At 36.7% G+C, this 19,064-nt stretch overlaps 2 protein-coding genes across 6 annotated transcripts in view; one reads left to right on the forward strand and one right to left on the reverse strand.

Moving 5' to 3' along the window:
* The first annotated feature begins 1,343 nt into the window (after window positions 1–1,343).
* On the forward strand, window positions 1,344–18,840 carry LOC138353126 (metallophosphoesterase 1 homolog). 4 transcript variants are annotated; one of them, XM_069305932.1, is made up of 9 exons: window positions 1,344–1,504; window positions 4,437–4,652; window positions 4,824–4,986; window positions 6,254–6,391; window positions 6,567–6,686; window positions 10,248–10,337; window positions 15,185–15,413; window positions 17,736–17,931; window positions 18,252–18,840. In XM_069305932.1, the coding sequence occupies exons 1-9, from the start codon at window positions 1,470–1,472 to the stop codon at window positions 18,277–18,279; spliced, it is 1,215 nt and encodes a 404-aa protein (XP_069162033.1). In that variant the 5' UTR covers window positions 1,344–1,469; the 3' UTR covers window positions 18,280–18,840. The 4 variants fall into 4 exon arrangements, with proteins under 4 accessions (XP_069162033.1, XP_069162034.1, XP_069162036.1 ...); XM_069305933.1 differs by having other exon boundaries at window positions 17,736–18,840; XM_069305935.1 differs by lacking the exon at window positions 17,736–17,931.
* The window catches only part of LOC138353125 (tudor and KH domain-containing protein homolog), a 41,187-nt gene continuing 25,467 nt past the window's right edge, over window positions 3,345–19,064 (reverse strand). The window contains exon 12 of one of the 2 annotated variants that reach the window (XM_069305930.1): window positions 3,345–3,539. The gene's annotated coding sequence lies outside the window, so the exon portion shown is untranslated. Of the gene's footprint in view, window positions 3,540–15,468; window positions 15,941–19,064 lie in introns of those variants that run through there. The other variant, XM_069305928.1, reaches the window with a different exon arrangement.

Consider the following 19,064-nt stretch of genomic DNA (forward strand, 5'->3'; position numbering starts at 1 on the left):
CTAGATAATAATAATAATAATAATAATAATAATAATTTTTATTTAGGTAATGTACATACATAAAGAGATTTTACAAAGTATGTTGGCTTTAAAGATAGAGCTAGTACATACAATGCCTAAAGCCACTATTACGCAAAGCGTTTCGGGCAGGAAAAACATTAATGACTAAAACTTAAAACTAATGGGTAAAAAGACTAAGATGTGTTGAGTACAAATAAAAATAGAGGTAAAAGAGGGGGGAACATTGTTGAAAAAGCAGCACAAATACAATTACAAATTATTACAGAAAATTACATTCAAACAGCGTTGATTTGAAAAACAAAAAAAAACAAAAAAAAAACATACATGGGTTGACAACAGAGGGGTAAGGTGGGTTACAGGGAATTTATTAGGTATAGCTTCGTTTTTAACTTAAACTGGTTGAGAGAGGTACAGTCTTTAACATGGCTGGGAAGGTCATTCCACATTCTGGGCCCCTTGATTTGTAGAGCATTTCTGGTTTGATTAAGTCGTACTCTAGGAATATCAAAACTGTATTTATTTCTGGTGTGGTGCTCATGGGTTCTGTTACAACCTTCTATGAAGCTTTTGAGATCAGGATTGGCATTATAGTTTAGCGTTTTATATATGTATAATACACATGAGAGAATGTGCAGTGACTTAATGTCTAACATATTCAGAGATTTGAGTAGGGGTACCGAGTGATGTCTGGGGCCAGAATTGGATATTGTCCTAATAGCAGCTTTGTGTTGAGTAATTAGAGGACGTAAGTGATTTTGGGTAGTAGAGCCCCAAGCACAAATACCATAGTTTGTATTACCATAGTTACCATAGTTAGAGACTGTAGATGTCTTCGAACTCCTCCTATGCCGGGCAGGAACCGAGGACCCAATGGCGCTGGAAGAGAAAACTTGCCCCCTCTAGGGTCTCTTCTAGTGTCAATGAGCCTGGAACCAAGATCTTTTATATATATAATATATATATATATATATATATATATATATATATATATATATATATATATATATATATATATATATATATATAATTATATATATATATATATAATTATATATATATATATATAATTATTATTATGATAATTGTATAATTGGAGTAAAGACCATTCATAGGAGAGTGTGTGTGTGGAGAGTCACTGGGCCAAGATCGGCCAGTTTAGCCATCACCACCATCAACACACCCATATGACCGCTGCTTCATCCACTCACCTCCACACCTCTCTCTCACTCCACAGGATAAAATAAAACAGTCCCAAATTTACAACAATGTTTTAAGATTGATTTATATCCCATTCGTGCACAGTAATACAGTATAGACAACATGTCGACACTTAACGGACCACAACAATAACAACACTAGCGGGTCGATCCACTCCTTGTGTCCGTCAAGGGTTTAGTAACTAATATGAGATTATATGACCTTTGAAGCCTCGATAACTGCACGAGGAAATGTTTCTACGGGTATCTACTTGTTTCCCGCCTAGGTTGGTGTATTAGCTTGGTTGTTTTTGTTGGTATATATATACCCAATGATGGGGCTGGGATGCCTGGCTTGAGGGGGGGGGGGGGTGTCTGCCTTCGTATGTTCCTACTGGAGGAACATTAACATAATATGATCAATATTACCTAGTTTCAGTCAGGCATGGAGTGTGAAGACTTAGGGAGTTGACTTGAATTGTCTGCCATATAATAGATATCACACGCACAAATGTGCTGTTCAGCCCAGTTTAGAAAACTGGGTTATGGTACAATTCCCAGCTTTTTTTCTGAGGACTGAATGAGACAAATGAATACTTTATAATTCTTATATGAATATGTATCAGAAAGTAAGATCTGGTACAAATTTGGGGATTTGTAAAGCCCCAGATTTACCCTGCCTTATTTACCTATAAATCCCTGCACAAATCTGGGAGTATCTGTATCTGGGGATAAAATACAAACCTATGTTGCATTATTTGTTGAAGTTTTCTATTTTAAGCAACATTTAAGCAGCATGTATGACAGGAGATATTTTTCACCTACAGGTGAACCTATGAAACTCTCAAAGCTCTAAATGCCAAAACTGTTAAATTTTAAATCCAGCTGTAAAACATCATCAGGGCAAATGGGGGGGACCTTTAACAAGCCACTGGCTTCCTGTCCACATTGAGGCCACTAGTGTGTTGGTGGACCCTCAAGTAAATTATGTCATTTCGGTACTGCTGCTAGGGTGCTAGACTATTACCCTTCTCATAATTTAGTGCTACAGTATGGGGATGGGGTGCATAATAAATTAACTAAACTAAGAAACACTGTCATTGTAATAACTATCTGAATGGTGCAGTACCCCATGCACGTGTATATTCCTACAATTTTCTCTCATCTTTTTTTTTTCTCTTGCTATGTAACTGTTATCATTTTTATGAATTTTGCTAGTATTTACCTACTTAAAATTTTCTTAGATTAAGGACCTGCTCGAAACGCTGCGCATACTAGTGGCTTTACAAGATTGTAATTACTATGCTATGTATCCATGCAATCCCAATGTACTTTCTTGTATATATATAAATAAAATAAATAAAATAAAATAAAGATATCTATCCTATTCATAATCTTTAGGTAGGTGAAGGTTCACAATTAATAGTAGCAGTATTTACAAGTTACATGTGTGTATTTGTCCAATATAGTTCATTTAAAAAATGACGATGGAAGTGACAGTGAGACTTCCCATTTTATTCAGTAGATTGTACAGTTCTTTATCCAGTCATATGATTATTTCAGTGGCATATTCATCACAATGTTTAACAAAACAGTGACTAACAAATTAGAAATTGAAAGAAAAGACATGCTGCTAGATGATTACTTAACTGTTTTTTTTACCAAGTGTAGTTACAGGATGAGAGCTACGCTCGTGGTGTCTCATCTTTCCAGTACTCTTTGTCGTATAACGTTTTGAAACTACTGACGGTTTTGGCATTACTGTACTTGTTTGACTTAACTAATGTAATAATACCTAACCTTATACAGTAATGTGCATAGGTGCTGATTTAAATGAAAAGCTGCAGTTAATTTTATATTTTGATCATTTATCATGCACCCTGTACTCAAACTGTGGGTGATAGTGTAAAATGATAGAGGCATATAATGGGCTCAGCAATGGAACCGCAAATTCATATAGCTAAGTTACAATATGGTGAGTGAAGCATTAGCATGGTTCTAAGATTGCTAATTCTCATATACATTTGGATTTCCATCTTGCAATATTTAACAGACCACATAATGATTCTTCCAGATGGGGGTACAATCATTTCTTAAATTGGCATCTCACATGGTAGTAATTTTGAAAATAAGAAATTTTGTCGTTATTTACCTGATTTACCTGAGGGCCGCTATCCCTAGTGGCCTCAACGAGGATGGGAAGCTGGCTGCTTGTCGAAAATCCCTCCATTTGCCTTGATCTTTTCCAGGTATATTTTAAAATCTGACACAGTTTTGGCAGTCATGGTTTCGGTTGGTAGGCGGTTCCATGGGTTAATTACCCTGTGGGTGAAAAAGTATCTCCTGTTCTCAGTCATACATTGTGGCTAGTTGAATTTGAAACCATTGCTCCTTGTGTGGTACATCTGACCTTCTGAAGAAAATATCTGGATCAACATCCTCTAACTTGTTCAGTATTTTAAAAGTTTCAATGAAATCTGCCCTATCATGCCTGGTTTCAGTGTTGTTAGCCCTGTGGCCTTCTAGTGTTCCTTATTATGAGATATATTTAATATTTGACAATTGTTCTTTACTTAATTAACAGTACATTACTATATAGTATGAGTCATACATTTCTAGCATATATCATTAGTTTGGTTATGGTTAGATTGCATCTAGTCGAAACTTGTATGTAAACTGTCTGCAATCCAAAGTGTGTAGAATTTATGAATAAGTTAGGTTATATTAGATTAGGTGAGGAGAAAGTTACACATGGGTCAATCTGTCATAAAACCTCAGAACTTGACTACAGTAGCAGTGAAGGCTGAGTGTAGTGAACTTCTCCACAATTCAGTTGTTTAAGCCACTTTCTCACATAACTGATAATTTAGCATCTTATTCTAACTGAATGACACTGTCTCATTAATCCCAAGCACCATATATAACCCTACAGGAAAGCTGCGGTACCTATTGCTCTGGTGCCATATATATCGATTAGCAGAGTGAAGATCTCAAAACTGCACAGCTTGCAGGCAATACTGAAAAATGTGAGGGAGAGGCAGAATAATATGCTGATAAATATATTTTTAACATGCTTAAAACTTATTTTAAAATAAAATAGTGCTGTTCTATTACTGTAATTAAAAGTTTATCTTCGTGTTCCAAACTTTTGATACATACTCAATTTTGTGGATGACAGTACAGTACTAAGTGTTATTCACAGGTCTCTCTTTATTTCAGAGTTACACGGAACCGTTTTGTTGTTGTATTTTTAACTGGTGTGGTATTACTGAATGAGTGGATTTCTTACGCTTTCACGGCCACTAATTGGCCAATAATCAGTAACGACAGCGAAGACAGTGTCCGGGTATTAATAGCGGCAGATCCTCAGATTCTGAGTATCCAATCAGAGCCTTTCTTCCCAAGTAGCATTCTTACAACTTGGGATGCTAACAGGTATTGACTTACTGCATAGACAGTTGAACAAATTATTATTACTGTACACTGTTTTTCAATATTTTGCAATATATACTGAAACATGTGCTTACTCTGAAAATGTTATTGATTATATTTGTTGTTTTATAGCAGATAAACAGTAATTACATTACCATACGTATCTATTTTCAGATTTATTAGTCGCGGATTTCATCTCGCACTGTGGAAGACAAAGCCAGATATTGTTGTGTTTTTAGGTGATCTTCTCAACGATGGCAGTGTTGCTAGTGACGCTGACTTTAATTCACTAGTTCAAGATTTCAGAAGTCTTATGTACATTCCAAACTATGTGAAGGTAATATTTTTATCTAAAAAATTAGCTGTTATCTATGTAGGTATGTAATATATACTGTACACAGTACTAGTATTTGTTTCCATTTTAGTGGTAAGCTAAGTGCTAAATTAAACCCCAGTGCCTTCCTAAATAATATTCACACAAATACTTTTTCTTGTAAAGGTACTATACCTGTATATAATAAACCAGTGTTCAATGCAATGAAATACCAATTTCTGGGTGAGCCCCAGTGGCTCCTTGATCCTCTCCCTCCCTTCCAGGTCATTTTATGGATGTCTATATCTGCTCTAGAACTGAAAGCTCAGACCCTGGCAGGCAGTGAGCTGCTTGTCCCGTTCCTCCCAAACGAGTGGAGAACATACATTGAACGTGCTTGTGCTAGCACCGAGAGAATTTGATAGTTTGTTTACATAATTGGGGGGAGTTCTTTGGGCAGGTTTTGAGGTTTCAGTTTCTTTTGAATCCAACAGTAGTTTGTCTTGACTCGGTCCGTCCTCTAAACAAAGACCCTAAGTCCATGCCATACACCCGCCAAACACACTGTTTATGAATGAAAAATGGTTTACACACGACTCACAACTGATGATGATGTCCGAACACTTCCGGAACAAGTGCTTCACTGACAACTTTTGTTTGAACTACAATGCTGTAAATACTTCACCCACGTACTACAAATATAAATAATCGACAACAAAACCTAAACACCTAACCTAACCAGTGCCTAAATATGCACAATATGCTAATATATAATAATATTAATTTATATTTGAGAAAAGTTCTGTTTTGAATAAGCAGAATGTTAAAAATTGCTGAACGAGTCTTTGGGGTCGACCACTGGATAAAATGGACTTGGTCTGAGGACGGGTTGCTCGAGTTGCTGGGTTTCTGGTTGCCTTCCCTAGTAATAGTAAGCTAATATGCAGAATGGCTGGGCGCCCCAAACCAGGGGCGGTAGTTGAGGTAGGCCAAAGCACAGACCCATAAGAGACAGCCGAGTCACCACTTCCTGCTCTAACCTGGCGAACATTGGAGGAGCCAGATTTAAGCCAAAGGGCTGAACCTTGGACTCGTTACAAATACCCTTTATTCATTTCATCCCCCAAATGCTCATTAGACCACCGTATTTGAATCCTGAGATATGCTTGTCCAGGAACACCCTTGTTGATAGGCTATGATCAACATATCTATTTTATTTTAGTTTTTAAATGTGATCTTATATCTTATTGCAGATTCCAAAATAATACTCTTAACATTTGTGTTTCCTTAGCACACAATATATGTTCCTGGAGACAATGATATTGGTGGAGAGGGATCTGACCGGGTGACACCAAACAAAATTCAGAGGTTCTATTCAATCTTCAACCAGTCAACTACTCTACAGTATAAATTCATTGACTTTATTCAAGTAAGTAACAAATAATTGAAGTTTTGTCTAATTATCATAATTTAATACTGTAATTCCTTTTTTTAATACCCATTCTGCTGATCATAAAAAAGTGTGTAATAACATTACTGTACCTGGAAGCATTTACAGTGATCTCTTTTCTTGTTTGTCCTCTGATTTGCATGTGGCTTTCCAGGTTCAAGTGATGGATGACGTTGACATTAAGACCACAACTGTTCCACACAAGGATGGTAGACTACGCGTACTATTGTCACACATACCGCTGTTACCCATTACACGAACAAAAGCAAAGGAGGTAGTTGACTTTACATTTTTTAGCATGCATTTATTGAAAATTTGTTTAAAAATTCAGTGAAATAAATACTGTAAATATTCGTTATTTTGAGAACTTGAATTCCCTGTATGCTTGGTATTTATCAAGAGTTTGAATTTTAAAAACTATTTAAAATTCATCCATTTTGCTAATTATAAATACATACAGTAATAACTACAGTAATTCTAAAGACAGTACTGTATAGTTATTCACTTTTTACCTGAATATACCTGAAAGCTTCCATCTCTAGCGGCCTTGACGGGGGACTAGAAATTGGGAATATGTCAGAAAATAGGTTCTTCTCTCATATTGTTTCCGAAGATTTTTCCAAGCAGATTTTGAACCAAGTTTGGTGTTTACCTTTATTTTTTCTGGACCCTATAAAGTGAATAGTACCAAATTCTACTAATTGTCCATTACATAAATAAATGTATGATGGTCCACATAGTTACAAAAGGTACTAAAAGGTATCATAGTTAAAAAAGGTATCTAAATATGAGGACGAGTTACATATAGTGTATGAGAACGAAGTCATGTATGAGTTTAACCACTGCACTGTGCAACGTGCCTGTAGGCGCTCGACGAGTGGTGCGCAACGCGCCTCAGGGATCTTATAGGTATAGTGTACAATTCAAAATTGGGAATAATTCAAAATTGATGAACAGATATGATCACAGCCTCATAAACACCGACATTTTACCTGCTTCTTGCATGACACGATGGAAGGACACGACAAATGAGGAAATGTACATGTTTCTCGTGTTGAGCATGCTGATGAAACATTCTGAGAAACACGTCATCCAGGATTATTGGAGGAAAGACAGCCTTGTTCCATCCCCCGTGTTCAACAGGTACATGTCACGTGATAGGTTCTTGTTGCTTCTCAGGTGCCTGCACTTTGAAAAAATGAAAATGAAGACAGACACGACAGACTTTGGAAGGTGGGGAAGGTTTTATTGATATGAGAGGCAAGTTCCGTGACTATTTTGTACCAGGACAGAATGCGGAGATTGACGAGTCACTAGTCCTCTTCAAAGGACGACTTGAAGAGAAATTAAAGCAAAGTAATTTAATCTTTGCTTTATGCACGAATGGTTTCATAATCATTATGAAATCTTTACAAGTTATATATTTATTTAGTCTTCATAAAAAAATATTCTATATTCGCATTGGTATATAGAGATAGCAGAACAATCCATGTTTCTATCCAAATTGTTTACAATTTATCCATATTTACTTAGATTACACAATACAGTACAGTACTGTATAGTAAAGGAAGCCTCTGAGCCCAGGTGGATAGAGGTCTCGCCTTCCCATTCCTTGTTTCCAGGTACAGGAAGATAATTAATATTATTATCTTTTTCAGCCCTGATAATCTATGGTGAACTATTGTGAAGTATTGTTCTTTTTTTATAGTTTCTGGTATTTAACTCCAGTACTCATGATATTGAACCTTGAAGACTGATATCCTTGGTCGCAAAGTCTCTATCTGTTGATGTTTTTTTTTTTATTCCCTTATAGACTGGGTGCTGTTTATAAATCAAGATGAAACTGTTTGAATTTTACGTTCCTTAGTTTTTAATGCTATTATTAATTCTTCTTTAGCTGTTATCTTTAAGATTATCTAATGTGACCCATGAACATATCAAATATTTTTATTATACAATACTGTACTGGTGTATCTTTATTCTTATTTAAGAATGATTTGTACTATAGTATTATTTCTTTTATACTCTAACTGCAATCATTTTTCATCATTATCTATGAATTGTTTGGTGTGACTCGAACATTCCTGAATAATAATTTGTATTGCATTTCTGTGTGCCTATGAAATTTCCAGCTTTTTCAAGTCATTTAATTATGCATATTTAGAAAGTGACTAAGTATTAAAGTACTTATGTATCAGCATCTGTGGGGAGAATGTGGCCTAGTTCTTAATACTTCACCTAACAGCCTTGTTGTATCTGTTGCATTATAATTTATCCATTCTGTTCAGATTCTTTGTCGAATCTGGCCTTAAAGTTGTGGATGGAGGTGGCTTCATGTGTAGCAAGAACAATCATGACTGGGTAAATCCTGAATTACTACTACTACTCCTTACCTTAACTTGTTAATTCTACAGTTTTCCACGATGTCCTTATTTTGCAGATATCTTGGCAAAATAAATTTTAGTCAGACATTTATCTGCACAGTATATGTAGAGCACATAATTATGCAAATTAATATATTAAATCTGTCGGGGCTTTTCCACATGTATTGTACAGTATTCACTTAGCCCCGGGTCCACACACATAGGATTCAAGTTATAAAGAAATGCAGTGTCACTAGCAAAGGCACTCAGCATAGTGTGAAGGAAAAGCTTGGACACGAGGGAGCTATTAAGAGTGCTTAAATCATCAGATATAGCTTCCTCTACACAAGGGAGGGAGCAAAGTATTAGCTAAGAATTATAGACCAGTCGCACATTCCCGCATAATAAAAGTTTTTGAGAAAGTGATCAGGAGGCAGATCTCCAGTTTTATGGAGATCAGTGACCTTCATAACCCAGGTCAACGTAAGGAGATCATGCCTTTTGCAGCTACTCTACCACAATGACAAAACCACTGATGCATTAGAAGATAAACAGAAAGCAGATGTGATATACATGAACTTTTCAAAGGCATTTGATAAATGTGACCATGAAGCCTACAAAATGAGGTCAGTAGAAATAACAGCTAAAGTAGGGCTATGGATATTAAATTTTTTGTTAAAGCGAATGCAAAGAGTAACACTCAACCAAATAAAATCGAGTTTAAGCATGGTTAAAAGCCCTGTACCTCAGGGTACAGTCCTTGCACTATTGCTTTTCCTTATTTTGATATCAGATATAGACAAAAATACAAGTTACAGCTTCATATCGTCTTTACAGCAGACACAAAAATCAGCATGAAAAATGCTTCCGTAGAAGACATTTTAACACTATAAGCTGCTATTAATAAAGATTTTGCTTTGGCAGCAGAAAATAACATGATGTTTAACAGTGGTAAATTCCAGGTACTTAGGTATGGCAAAACTAAAAACAAAGCAAAATACAGGGTACAAAACACAATCAAATCTCCCCGTAGTAGGAAAGCAACATGTAAAGGATCTGGGAATAAAGATGCCTGCAGTACAATTGCTAGAATGTCACCCTGCTTGACTGCTGTCAGTCAGACAACTCAACTCAATAAATCAATACAAATATCAGCATTGCTGTAAATGAGAAAAGCATGTCAACAAGTACAGTATTCATAATTTTATATACGCCCTCTAGAATTTTCAGTAAAATTTACTGCATTTCTTTTAATTTTCTTCTTGACCAAAACATGGTTATATTTATACAAAAATCTTATAATACAGAAATGCAGAAAAACTATAAATCCTAGAACTGATCTGGGAGGGAATGATCAGGGAAAAGTGCCAACCCATTACAACATTATAACACTTAGAAGGGGTCAGGATAAGGTTTTGGGATGAGCTGTTTAGGGAAATAAGTGTTTAAATTAGAGAAGAACAATCTTACAGGACTGTCACATATGCAGTTATGCTCCGTGCTGGATTGTGTGTGTGAGCCACAACCGTGTCGACCAGTTGGGATATGCTCCACAGGATTTGGTATTCTTCTACCATGATAATACAGTATTTGCATGACCATTATTTTTAATGGAGCAGAAGCACATCCTGATTTGATATTTTTTTAAGGGACCCATTGCATTTGTGGTGTATACTTTTGTCCTTTTTATTAGGAAAGAATGACAAACCTTTTTGTAGTGAAACAATCATGCGAGCCCCTTATAGTACATGAATAGTATATACTGTACTGTACATTATGACCTGTCGGTAATGGATTTCATCCTTCGTTTATAGTTTACTGTAAAGTTGTTACCTCCCCTTCTCCCCCTCCTTTCCAAAAATAGAATACATTATTTCTCAATGTTCTAATTAATATTTTGAATAGACTTATTACCAAAGCCTGCTATAGTGACTGTACTTGCTAAGAGCAGAAACATTGCAAGGGCAAACATGGCATAAACTAGACAGCAATGCAGAGAAACACCACAGACTTTATTGGAGATAACATTTTGCTTGTAAGGGCTTTATCAAATTTCACAGGGATATACCCCACTATAAAGGTATAAGGGGAGTCAAGGCTGGGTGAGATCTCAGCGTTGAAAGTGTGATGAGGTTAGATGAGGGATTATATATGACGCAAGTCACAATATCTCAAAAGCATTAGTTAAGTTCATGGAGTTGCAATGCTGAATTTTCCCTACATAATGTTTGATGGTGTTAAACTTTGTGATGGCTGCAGATTTTACAGTACTGTACTGTATATACAACTGACTCTTCTCATGTTTTCTTTGATATATTTATTTAATATCCTTAAAAGTCACGAGGTATTCCAGTTTTGTGTGCAACACAAATATTTATTGGTGTTATCAACTTGGCACACATACACTTGTATTTCTAAATCCTCACATCTATGTTGCTGGATGTTTCACCTACGGTACGTATTTTGTGTCACAGTTAACACAATATATACTATAATATAAACAAGTGTCTTATTGATCTAGTGTCGTGTGCTGTTTCTGATGAGGTTGTTGATTGCATGGAGTTTTGGTGCAGTATCTTGACTGTATTATAGATGCTAATAATGTTTGCCATCTTTCCAATGAAGAGAATAAACTGTCATTCTGTTTCGGTTAGGGTAGGGGAAGGGGGTATAAGAGCTTGAAAGAGTTAAAGTTTGTGTGGTGATAAGAGCCTCCAGGAGAAACTTCTGCAGTGTCCACCCCCCCCCCCTGATAGGAGCTCTTGGGGGAGAGAATTATCAGGGGAAAGTGTCAATCCATGTGGGGAGGATTATGGTGCCCAACCACTTGGACGGTCGGGGATTGAACACCGACCTGCCTGAAGCAAAACCATTGCTCACCATCCAGCCCAAGAGAGAGTAAAATGTCATTGATATATATAGACAGATTGTATGTCTGACATGTTGATAACATCAAAAAAGCTTGTGGCATATACATTCTGAGTAATAATTCACAAACTTTAAAAATTCTAAACTTATAAAAAAAAAAAAAAAGGCTAAAACAGTTTATGGAATTGGTAGCTATCACATAGTATAACACCACTGAACAAAATCCAGGAAAATTCTTTATTACAACCCCACTTGATAAATTTATACAGGTACTGTACTTCAGAAATATAAGCCGTGACTTACATAACCCTTCATCTCTGATCTCACCATACCTTCACTTCCTGATCTCTCTCTACCCTTTCCCTTCATAGTTCATAAATTATTGCATTGAGAATTAATATTAATATCTGATGCAGACGAGGAGTCACAATAACGTGGCTGAAATATGTCGACCAAACCACACCATTCCTGGACCATTCTCAAGTCGATTGTGTCAGTTTGAAAATGATATCACAATCGACTTGAGAATGGTCCAGGACGGACCGAAATGTCGCCGTGCCTTCACTTTCTAGTGTGTGGTCTGGTCAACATTAATATCTGATATTTATTTAAAGTTAGATTTTTTACTATGCTTGTTTCTCTATGATAATTTTACTTTAAAATCCAAACAAAGTACATCACTTTCTTTACCTTTGTAATAGTATATCCTTTGCCTGCCTTTAAAGCAAGGTGAAGCATGTAGAATCCTCTAGATATATTTTGACAATGACCAAGTTCTTTTCCGTATCCTTGAGTATTTTAAGATGCAACATTAGAGTTTAGAACATTGATGAAGAATTATGCATGTTGATTCAGCAGTTAAATAGTTACCTTTAGTTTCAAGACAAATGATAATGTAACATTTATAGAGCATCTGTTGCAGTCTAAAGTGAATGCAAGGATGAAATTAATAAAAAAAAAGAGGGTTTCTTCACCATATAAAAATAAAAGGAATTGATAGTAGTTCAGGGATAAAAAAAATAAAGACCACAAATAAGGTAAAATGAGATTAAGAAATAAATGATGAAATTTAACCTAAAGGCCAAGAGTTTGGATTTAATGACATGCTTGCCTTCCACAGGGGGTTACGATATAAAGTATATAACCATAGATAAATGAATGATGATGCCAACCAAGCCATCTGGGAGTTTGCACATATCTTCTGGAGAAGCCCTTGGTGGCTGTTGGAAGCTATCACACTGAGATGGCTTCCCACTACCGAGTTACATCAGCCACTGGAGTCCTCTATGGCCTAGACCAGAACCAGAACCTGGCTCCCTCGTACAGACACAGGGAGCAGTGGATTATTATTATTATTATCACTGAGAAAGCATCCAGAAACTGTGTAGTAATATCGTACAGACCAACTATAAAGATCATAGACAATGAAGCACCAAAACAGCCAAACTACTCTGCAAACAATTCACGTGGGACATTTAGTAGCCCCGAGGTGGACCTCGTTGTGTCGGAATGGAAGCAGCAGCTTCCCTTCCTATGTGGCTTCAATCATGAGACTCAACAGTGGATACCTTTCTGTTGAACTAATTGAGGTGGGGGTTTCTCTGCCTCTTCTTTCCAGTTCATTTGTTGTACAGGTTGGAGATGTACTCAGGCAAGGTTCTTCTGTCTGTACTTCTGTCTTCTTGGTGGCTGGCTCGGCCTTGGTTTCCAGCTCTTCTGGCTCCATGTCTAATCATAGGCCTTTTTCTGAGACTTTGACTCTTTCAGCAGATTAGCATCGACACATCTTCAGCACCATTTCACAATTTATCTTGTGCTTTCTTCCACCTCTGGCCAACTCGTGCATCTCCTTAGCCATCTTGGTCTCTCAATAAGCTCTTTGTGTGTCAGGTCTGGGACATCTGTCTTCAGCCACTGATTTTGTTGGCCCTTGCTTCTGGTTGTGGTGTTGGGGGAGCTTAAATCTTTCCTCTGGAGGTGTGGTGATAGTGATCTGATCCTTTGGCTCTGAGGAGCAGTTTTTTTGTTTGCAGTTTTCTCCTTTTTCTGGCAAAGACTGAAATAGTTGGCTTCTAAAGGGGTCATGCCCTTTAGGGGTCAATTGATGATTAGTTTGTCTGGGTGGGGTGCATAATTTGTTGTGTCCTGTCGCCACTGTCTCTACTTGTGCATCACCTGCTCAGCTTTGATTGGCAACCTGTTTGTTGACCCAGTGTCCTTAGTTTCCTGTCCCAGGTTGTCTGCAATGTTATCAACTCTAGGCAGCCTGCAGTCTATTCTTGTGCTCATGATGTTTACAAGTTCACAGCTTCGACTGGTGTTTGCTAATATGTCATGGGCTGATATTTGAACTTGGGGGTTTGCAGGTCTAACAGGGTTCTGCCTGCTCATTATCTGGTAAATATTCCCGATCCTAGCTGGGCTTGTGTTGCTCTGGATTGAGTCTGCTGGCTCAACATTCTCGTCTTCATGACTATAGTTGCTGCTCTCCTCCTCCCTGGCAAGTCCCATATTTTACTTCTATATTAGATAGCTTCAGGGAGCAACATTCAATGCTGGTGTAATGACACTTTTTTCTGGTAGTCTCAGTGGGCTTCCAGATTCAGTCCCCTCCTCCCCCTCCCTCACCTTACCTGGTGTATTGGTTTAGGGCTTTTTCAGCTCCAAACTGGCTTATTGCTGGGATGAAAGCTAGTTTCGAGCAATTCATTTGGGTTTGAATACTCATTCACAGAGTCGTTTGGCTATTTTAGTGGTGGTTTTCTGTGATCATTGCAGTTTTGTATTGCTTCGCTCACACTTTGGATATTTTCTCTGTTTGTAACAATCCTCTACTCCCTGCACTTCTGTGATGGTGGAGGGGAGCCAGGTTCTGGCTCTGGTCGGTCAGTCATATATGGCTGACGCGACTCAATAGTGAGGAACCTGCCTCAGTGAGACAGCTTTAGGGAACCACCAAGGTTCTACCAGAAAGAGGCATTTTATTACATTCAATGCCGTTTTATATTTATCACGCTTTTAAGTACAGTGTTATACAAGGAGAGGAGCAGAATCTTTGTCATATTAAGATTTAAATAGTACAAAGGGTGAAGGAAGAGAAATAACACAGGAATAATACAGTAATGCATAAATAGAGCTAGATTTACAGTTTGATACAGGATTCTGAGGCATTAAACAAATTTCAAATGGTTGATAGTCAGAATAAGGCAATTAATGTGAAGACTATTTTTCAATGTATTAAATGAGCCTGTGCAGTATTGCAAAATTTAATATTGAAGTATTGTATTTGATATACTGTACTTTGCCTAGGAAATTATGCAAATTGATATTAGGTAGGTCTATCAGGGCAAGACAAGGCATTTTATATTGATATAACTTAATGGGCATCTTTGATTTTCTGTCATCATTAAATTCTTTTGCGGAGAAAATAATTATAGTACAGTACTCTACTTGAGATGTATGAACTTTTAAAACAAGTTCATAATGATGTATAACATTTTCCATAGTATAAATAAAATGTGCTTAAACTTATCTCTTACAGAAAGTATTACAACAACATCCATCCTTTATATTCTCTGGACACGAGCATGAATCTTTCCATTTTGCTGGCACCAAGGACAAAGCACAAGCACAAGAATTTCGTGTTCTTAAAGAAGAAAGAAAAATTTGGGATTTTGATGCCTCCAAGGATAGGTTACATGAAGTGACAGTTCCCACCTGCTCCTACCGGATGGGCAAACAGCAGTATGGGTATGGAACAGCTGTTATTGGTAAGGAACTAAGTTTTATATTTATTGTATGTTTAATTTATATTAAGTATATTATTTATTCTCGAAGTGATTACAGCCTTTCAACCTAATTTTGTTTAAATTTTTAAATGTGCTGGGAAACTCTTAAGAGCTATGAAAATTTGTAAACATTTAATATCGCAGTATCGTAATTGCCCGAGTATAGGTACAGGATGAAAGCCGTTCTTGTGGTGTCCCGTCTTCCTAGCACTGTCATATAACACTTTCAAACTACTGATGGTTTTGGCCTCCACCATCTTCTTTCTTAACTTGTTCCAACTGTTGTTACGTGCTGCACTTATATTGGCTCGTGGATAGCTTAGAACTATCTCCTAAAATGTCCCAAAAATTGCCCGTGCACAAGAATAATGACTGTAGGGGAATGAGACCCTAATTCAACTACACAACAGTAATATATTATAGGCACGACATATACATACACTTTCACTGGGCTGGCGGGTTACTGCTGCATACCCCAAAGTCAGCTAAGCATTTCCGGTGAGCGCGCACTGTAAAATTGGCCGAGCATTATCCACGAGCGCAATAATATGTCTGTACTGTTTTCACTTTTCCCACCTCAATTTTCATGTTATAGTGTTCATTTTGGTATCAAATTGTTCGCAATAGAATGCTCTAAAAAAATATATGCATACATGGTCAAAAGGCCAGGCGAGCCACTCGCAGCAAACCTGAAAACTGGCCGACCATTACCTGTGAGCAGGCACCCATCTGCACACGCACTACATTGTCTTTCAAATGTTTGTACTTTTTTTTTTTTTTCAGTTTTCTCACCACAATTTTCCTGCTGTGTTGTTTAATTTGGTATCAAATTGTTTGCAATATAATGCTGTAAAGGAATATTTGCATATAAAAACATACAAGTCTCACTTTTCTGTACTTCTGGTGAACACACACTAGCTTTTCCGTCAAACGTGTTTCTTTCACTGCTTTCGTCACTGCTTGGATACTAATCAAGAACGGAACCATCTGGAAGTCAATTTGCAGTGTTTATAAAGTTGGTAACAACAAATACCCGTGATAGGGTAACTTTTTAACTTGAGGGGAGGATGCAGCTGTCATGAGCAAAGTCACGAGAACAGTGAGCCTCCAGCATGGACGGGCACCCACACGGCGGGGTCATGATGCCACATGGGGTAAACAGAGAATGGGCAGAAGTGGGTGAGCATTTTAAAACAAGTCCCAATGTATTCGAACAATAAATGGAATTTTTACAAATTTTATAATTAATGCCGCCGTTTGTGTTATCACACACGCTCCAAATTTTGGTTCCTTGACAATATCAGGCAGCGACATCAGGCAACGAAAATGTTAAGATTGTCTACATGTAACAGATTTTTTCATTATCAGAATCTTTTTAAAGCATTTTCACATCATTTGTAAGTCATGCATGGTCTATTTTTTCCTATCCCATATTCCATAATGTAGCATCTATTCACATTAGATTCCATATGCCAAGTGTTCCTCCTCACATTTCTTTTGTCCAAGTTGTCTTGAAGGGCATGACAATTGTCAGTTTCTTATCTTCCCTAGAATCTTAGCATCATTAACAAACATGTTCACAATTATGTATTCCTTCTGGTATATCGTTTATGGAGACAATGGACATTATTGGTGCAAGAATGGAACCCTGTAGTACTCCATTAGTGACATTTCTCCAGCTAGATACATTGCTTTTGATTACTGCTTACATTTTTGTCAGAAAATTGTTTGTCCTTATTAGAAGCCTCCCTGTCACTCCTCCAGTGTGTTCTAGAGGAGTGACAGAAAATTGTATATACCTTCAGCCTTGTATACATATTTGTTTCTTTGACAAATATGGCCCACCTCCCAGAGAACATTGGTAATCCGCCGAGAAAGCAAATATATTGATAAATTAGTTGGTGGTTAAGGCAGTGAACAAGAGAATTCTGTAGTTGACATGGTCATATGCAGTTACTTTTGAGGCAATATATCACTAGAGTGGCTGTTGCTAATCATACAAAAGTATCTTCTAAATTCATAAATATTCCATAATATTAATTGTGCCTCACATTATTTCTATATCATTAAAGAATGAACAAAAGATACTAGTAAAGTTGTGGTAATTTTGTTCAGTATTGCAAGAAATATATTGTCAAATTGATTACAAATTTGTGTATTTAAATTGTGACAATGCTCTTTCAAAATTGTGCAAGAAATATTTTGCAATAACTTTAAATTTGTGGACTTAAATTGTTTGTAACTGTTCGTCAAAATTGTTTTGATCATCAATTTTGTAAAGGTGCATTTGTTTAATATTTGCAGAAAAGTCTGGCCTTGTTCACTACACCGTCCTGTGGCTACCGTCTCGCTTCACACAATTGTGGCTGTATTTGATTTCCCTTGGTATTGTCTTCCTAATTTTTTTACCATTTCTCCTTCGTGTTGTAAAAAACCAGCTTGTGAACCTGTGTCATATTTGTGGGTTTACTTTAGGATTTGGACCTAAATATCATCGTGTGTAAGTACTTCATTAATCGGCTTTGTGTTATGTTTTATGTGGGGGGGATCAGTGTTGAGCAAGAGTAAATACCTTATCAGACAAATCCCTGTCTCTATTATCCATTCTGAACAAGATTATATCACTGCAATGCAATAGTCACAAAAATATATAATCAAAAACTTTATTTTCATATTTGACTTTCTAAATTATATTTTATAACATTAAAGTATTATTTTGAGAAAAATATAAATGGATATTATATGGGGTAATTTATTTTCTTACATAAGAGCACAGTATAGCTGCATTTCTCAACTTTTGTAACATTGTATCTCTTGCAGAACCTCTAGTTACCTTGGGTTTCCATAGAACCCCAGTGAAGAAACTACAGTACAGGTACAGGGTATATATATACTGTATAACATGGATAAGGTGATATTTTGATAAATCAAAGTATTTATCAAAAGGAGGCACTAAGCCAGGGAGACTTATGTAGCTTGATGAGCCAAAGACAATTTATTCTTGCATGTTAATGTGCAATAACAAATATCAAGAGTAAAACTGCAAATACTGCATTATATTCACAACACCGAACAAGTAATTGAAAGGCAAAGGATATTACCTTCCTACTATTAATAAAATAAATTTTGGAGCAGCGGGAAGTACAATGTCTTGAATAAAAAACTTATTAACCATTACAAGCAATGAATTACACTCACAACATATTAAAATTAAGAAACGGCGACGTTTTGGTCCGTCCTGGACTATTATCAAGTTGTGCGAGAGGAGAAGGAACAGGGAAATAAATAAGGTAAGAGTGAGAGATGAGAGGCGAGGAGAAACAGGAAAAATAAGAAAAGGAAAGTAAGAGTAAGAAATGGGGTAAGAATTAAGGGGGGGGGGGTATGAATAAGAGAAGGTTTAGAAAAATGGGAAAGAAAAAGAGAAAGGGGGCAAAGATTAAGTCATATCACATTTGTTAATGTTAGAACAATTAAGTATGTCTTGTACTAGGGAAGCATAAACAGCAACAAAGCCAGGACTAAGGTTCATGTTGGGCATGTTGTGTATCAGAGCCGGTTCAACAAGGTGGCGTCTGACGAGTAGAGGCAGGAAAGATTATTTTACAAGAATACCAATCTAGCGGATTATTA

This window comes from Procambarus clarkii, chromosome 56 (genome assembly GCF_040958095.1).
Source record: "Procambarus clarkii isolate CNS0578487 chromosome 56, FALCON_Pclarkii_2.0, whole genome shotgun sequence".
NCBI lineage: Eukaryota > Metazoa > Arthropoda > Malacostraca > Decapoda > Cambaridae > Procambarus > Procambarus clarkii.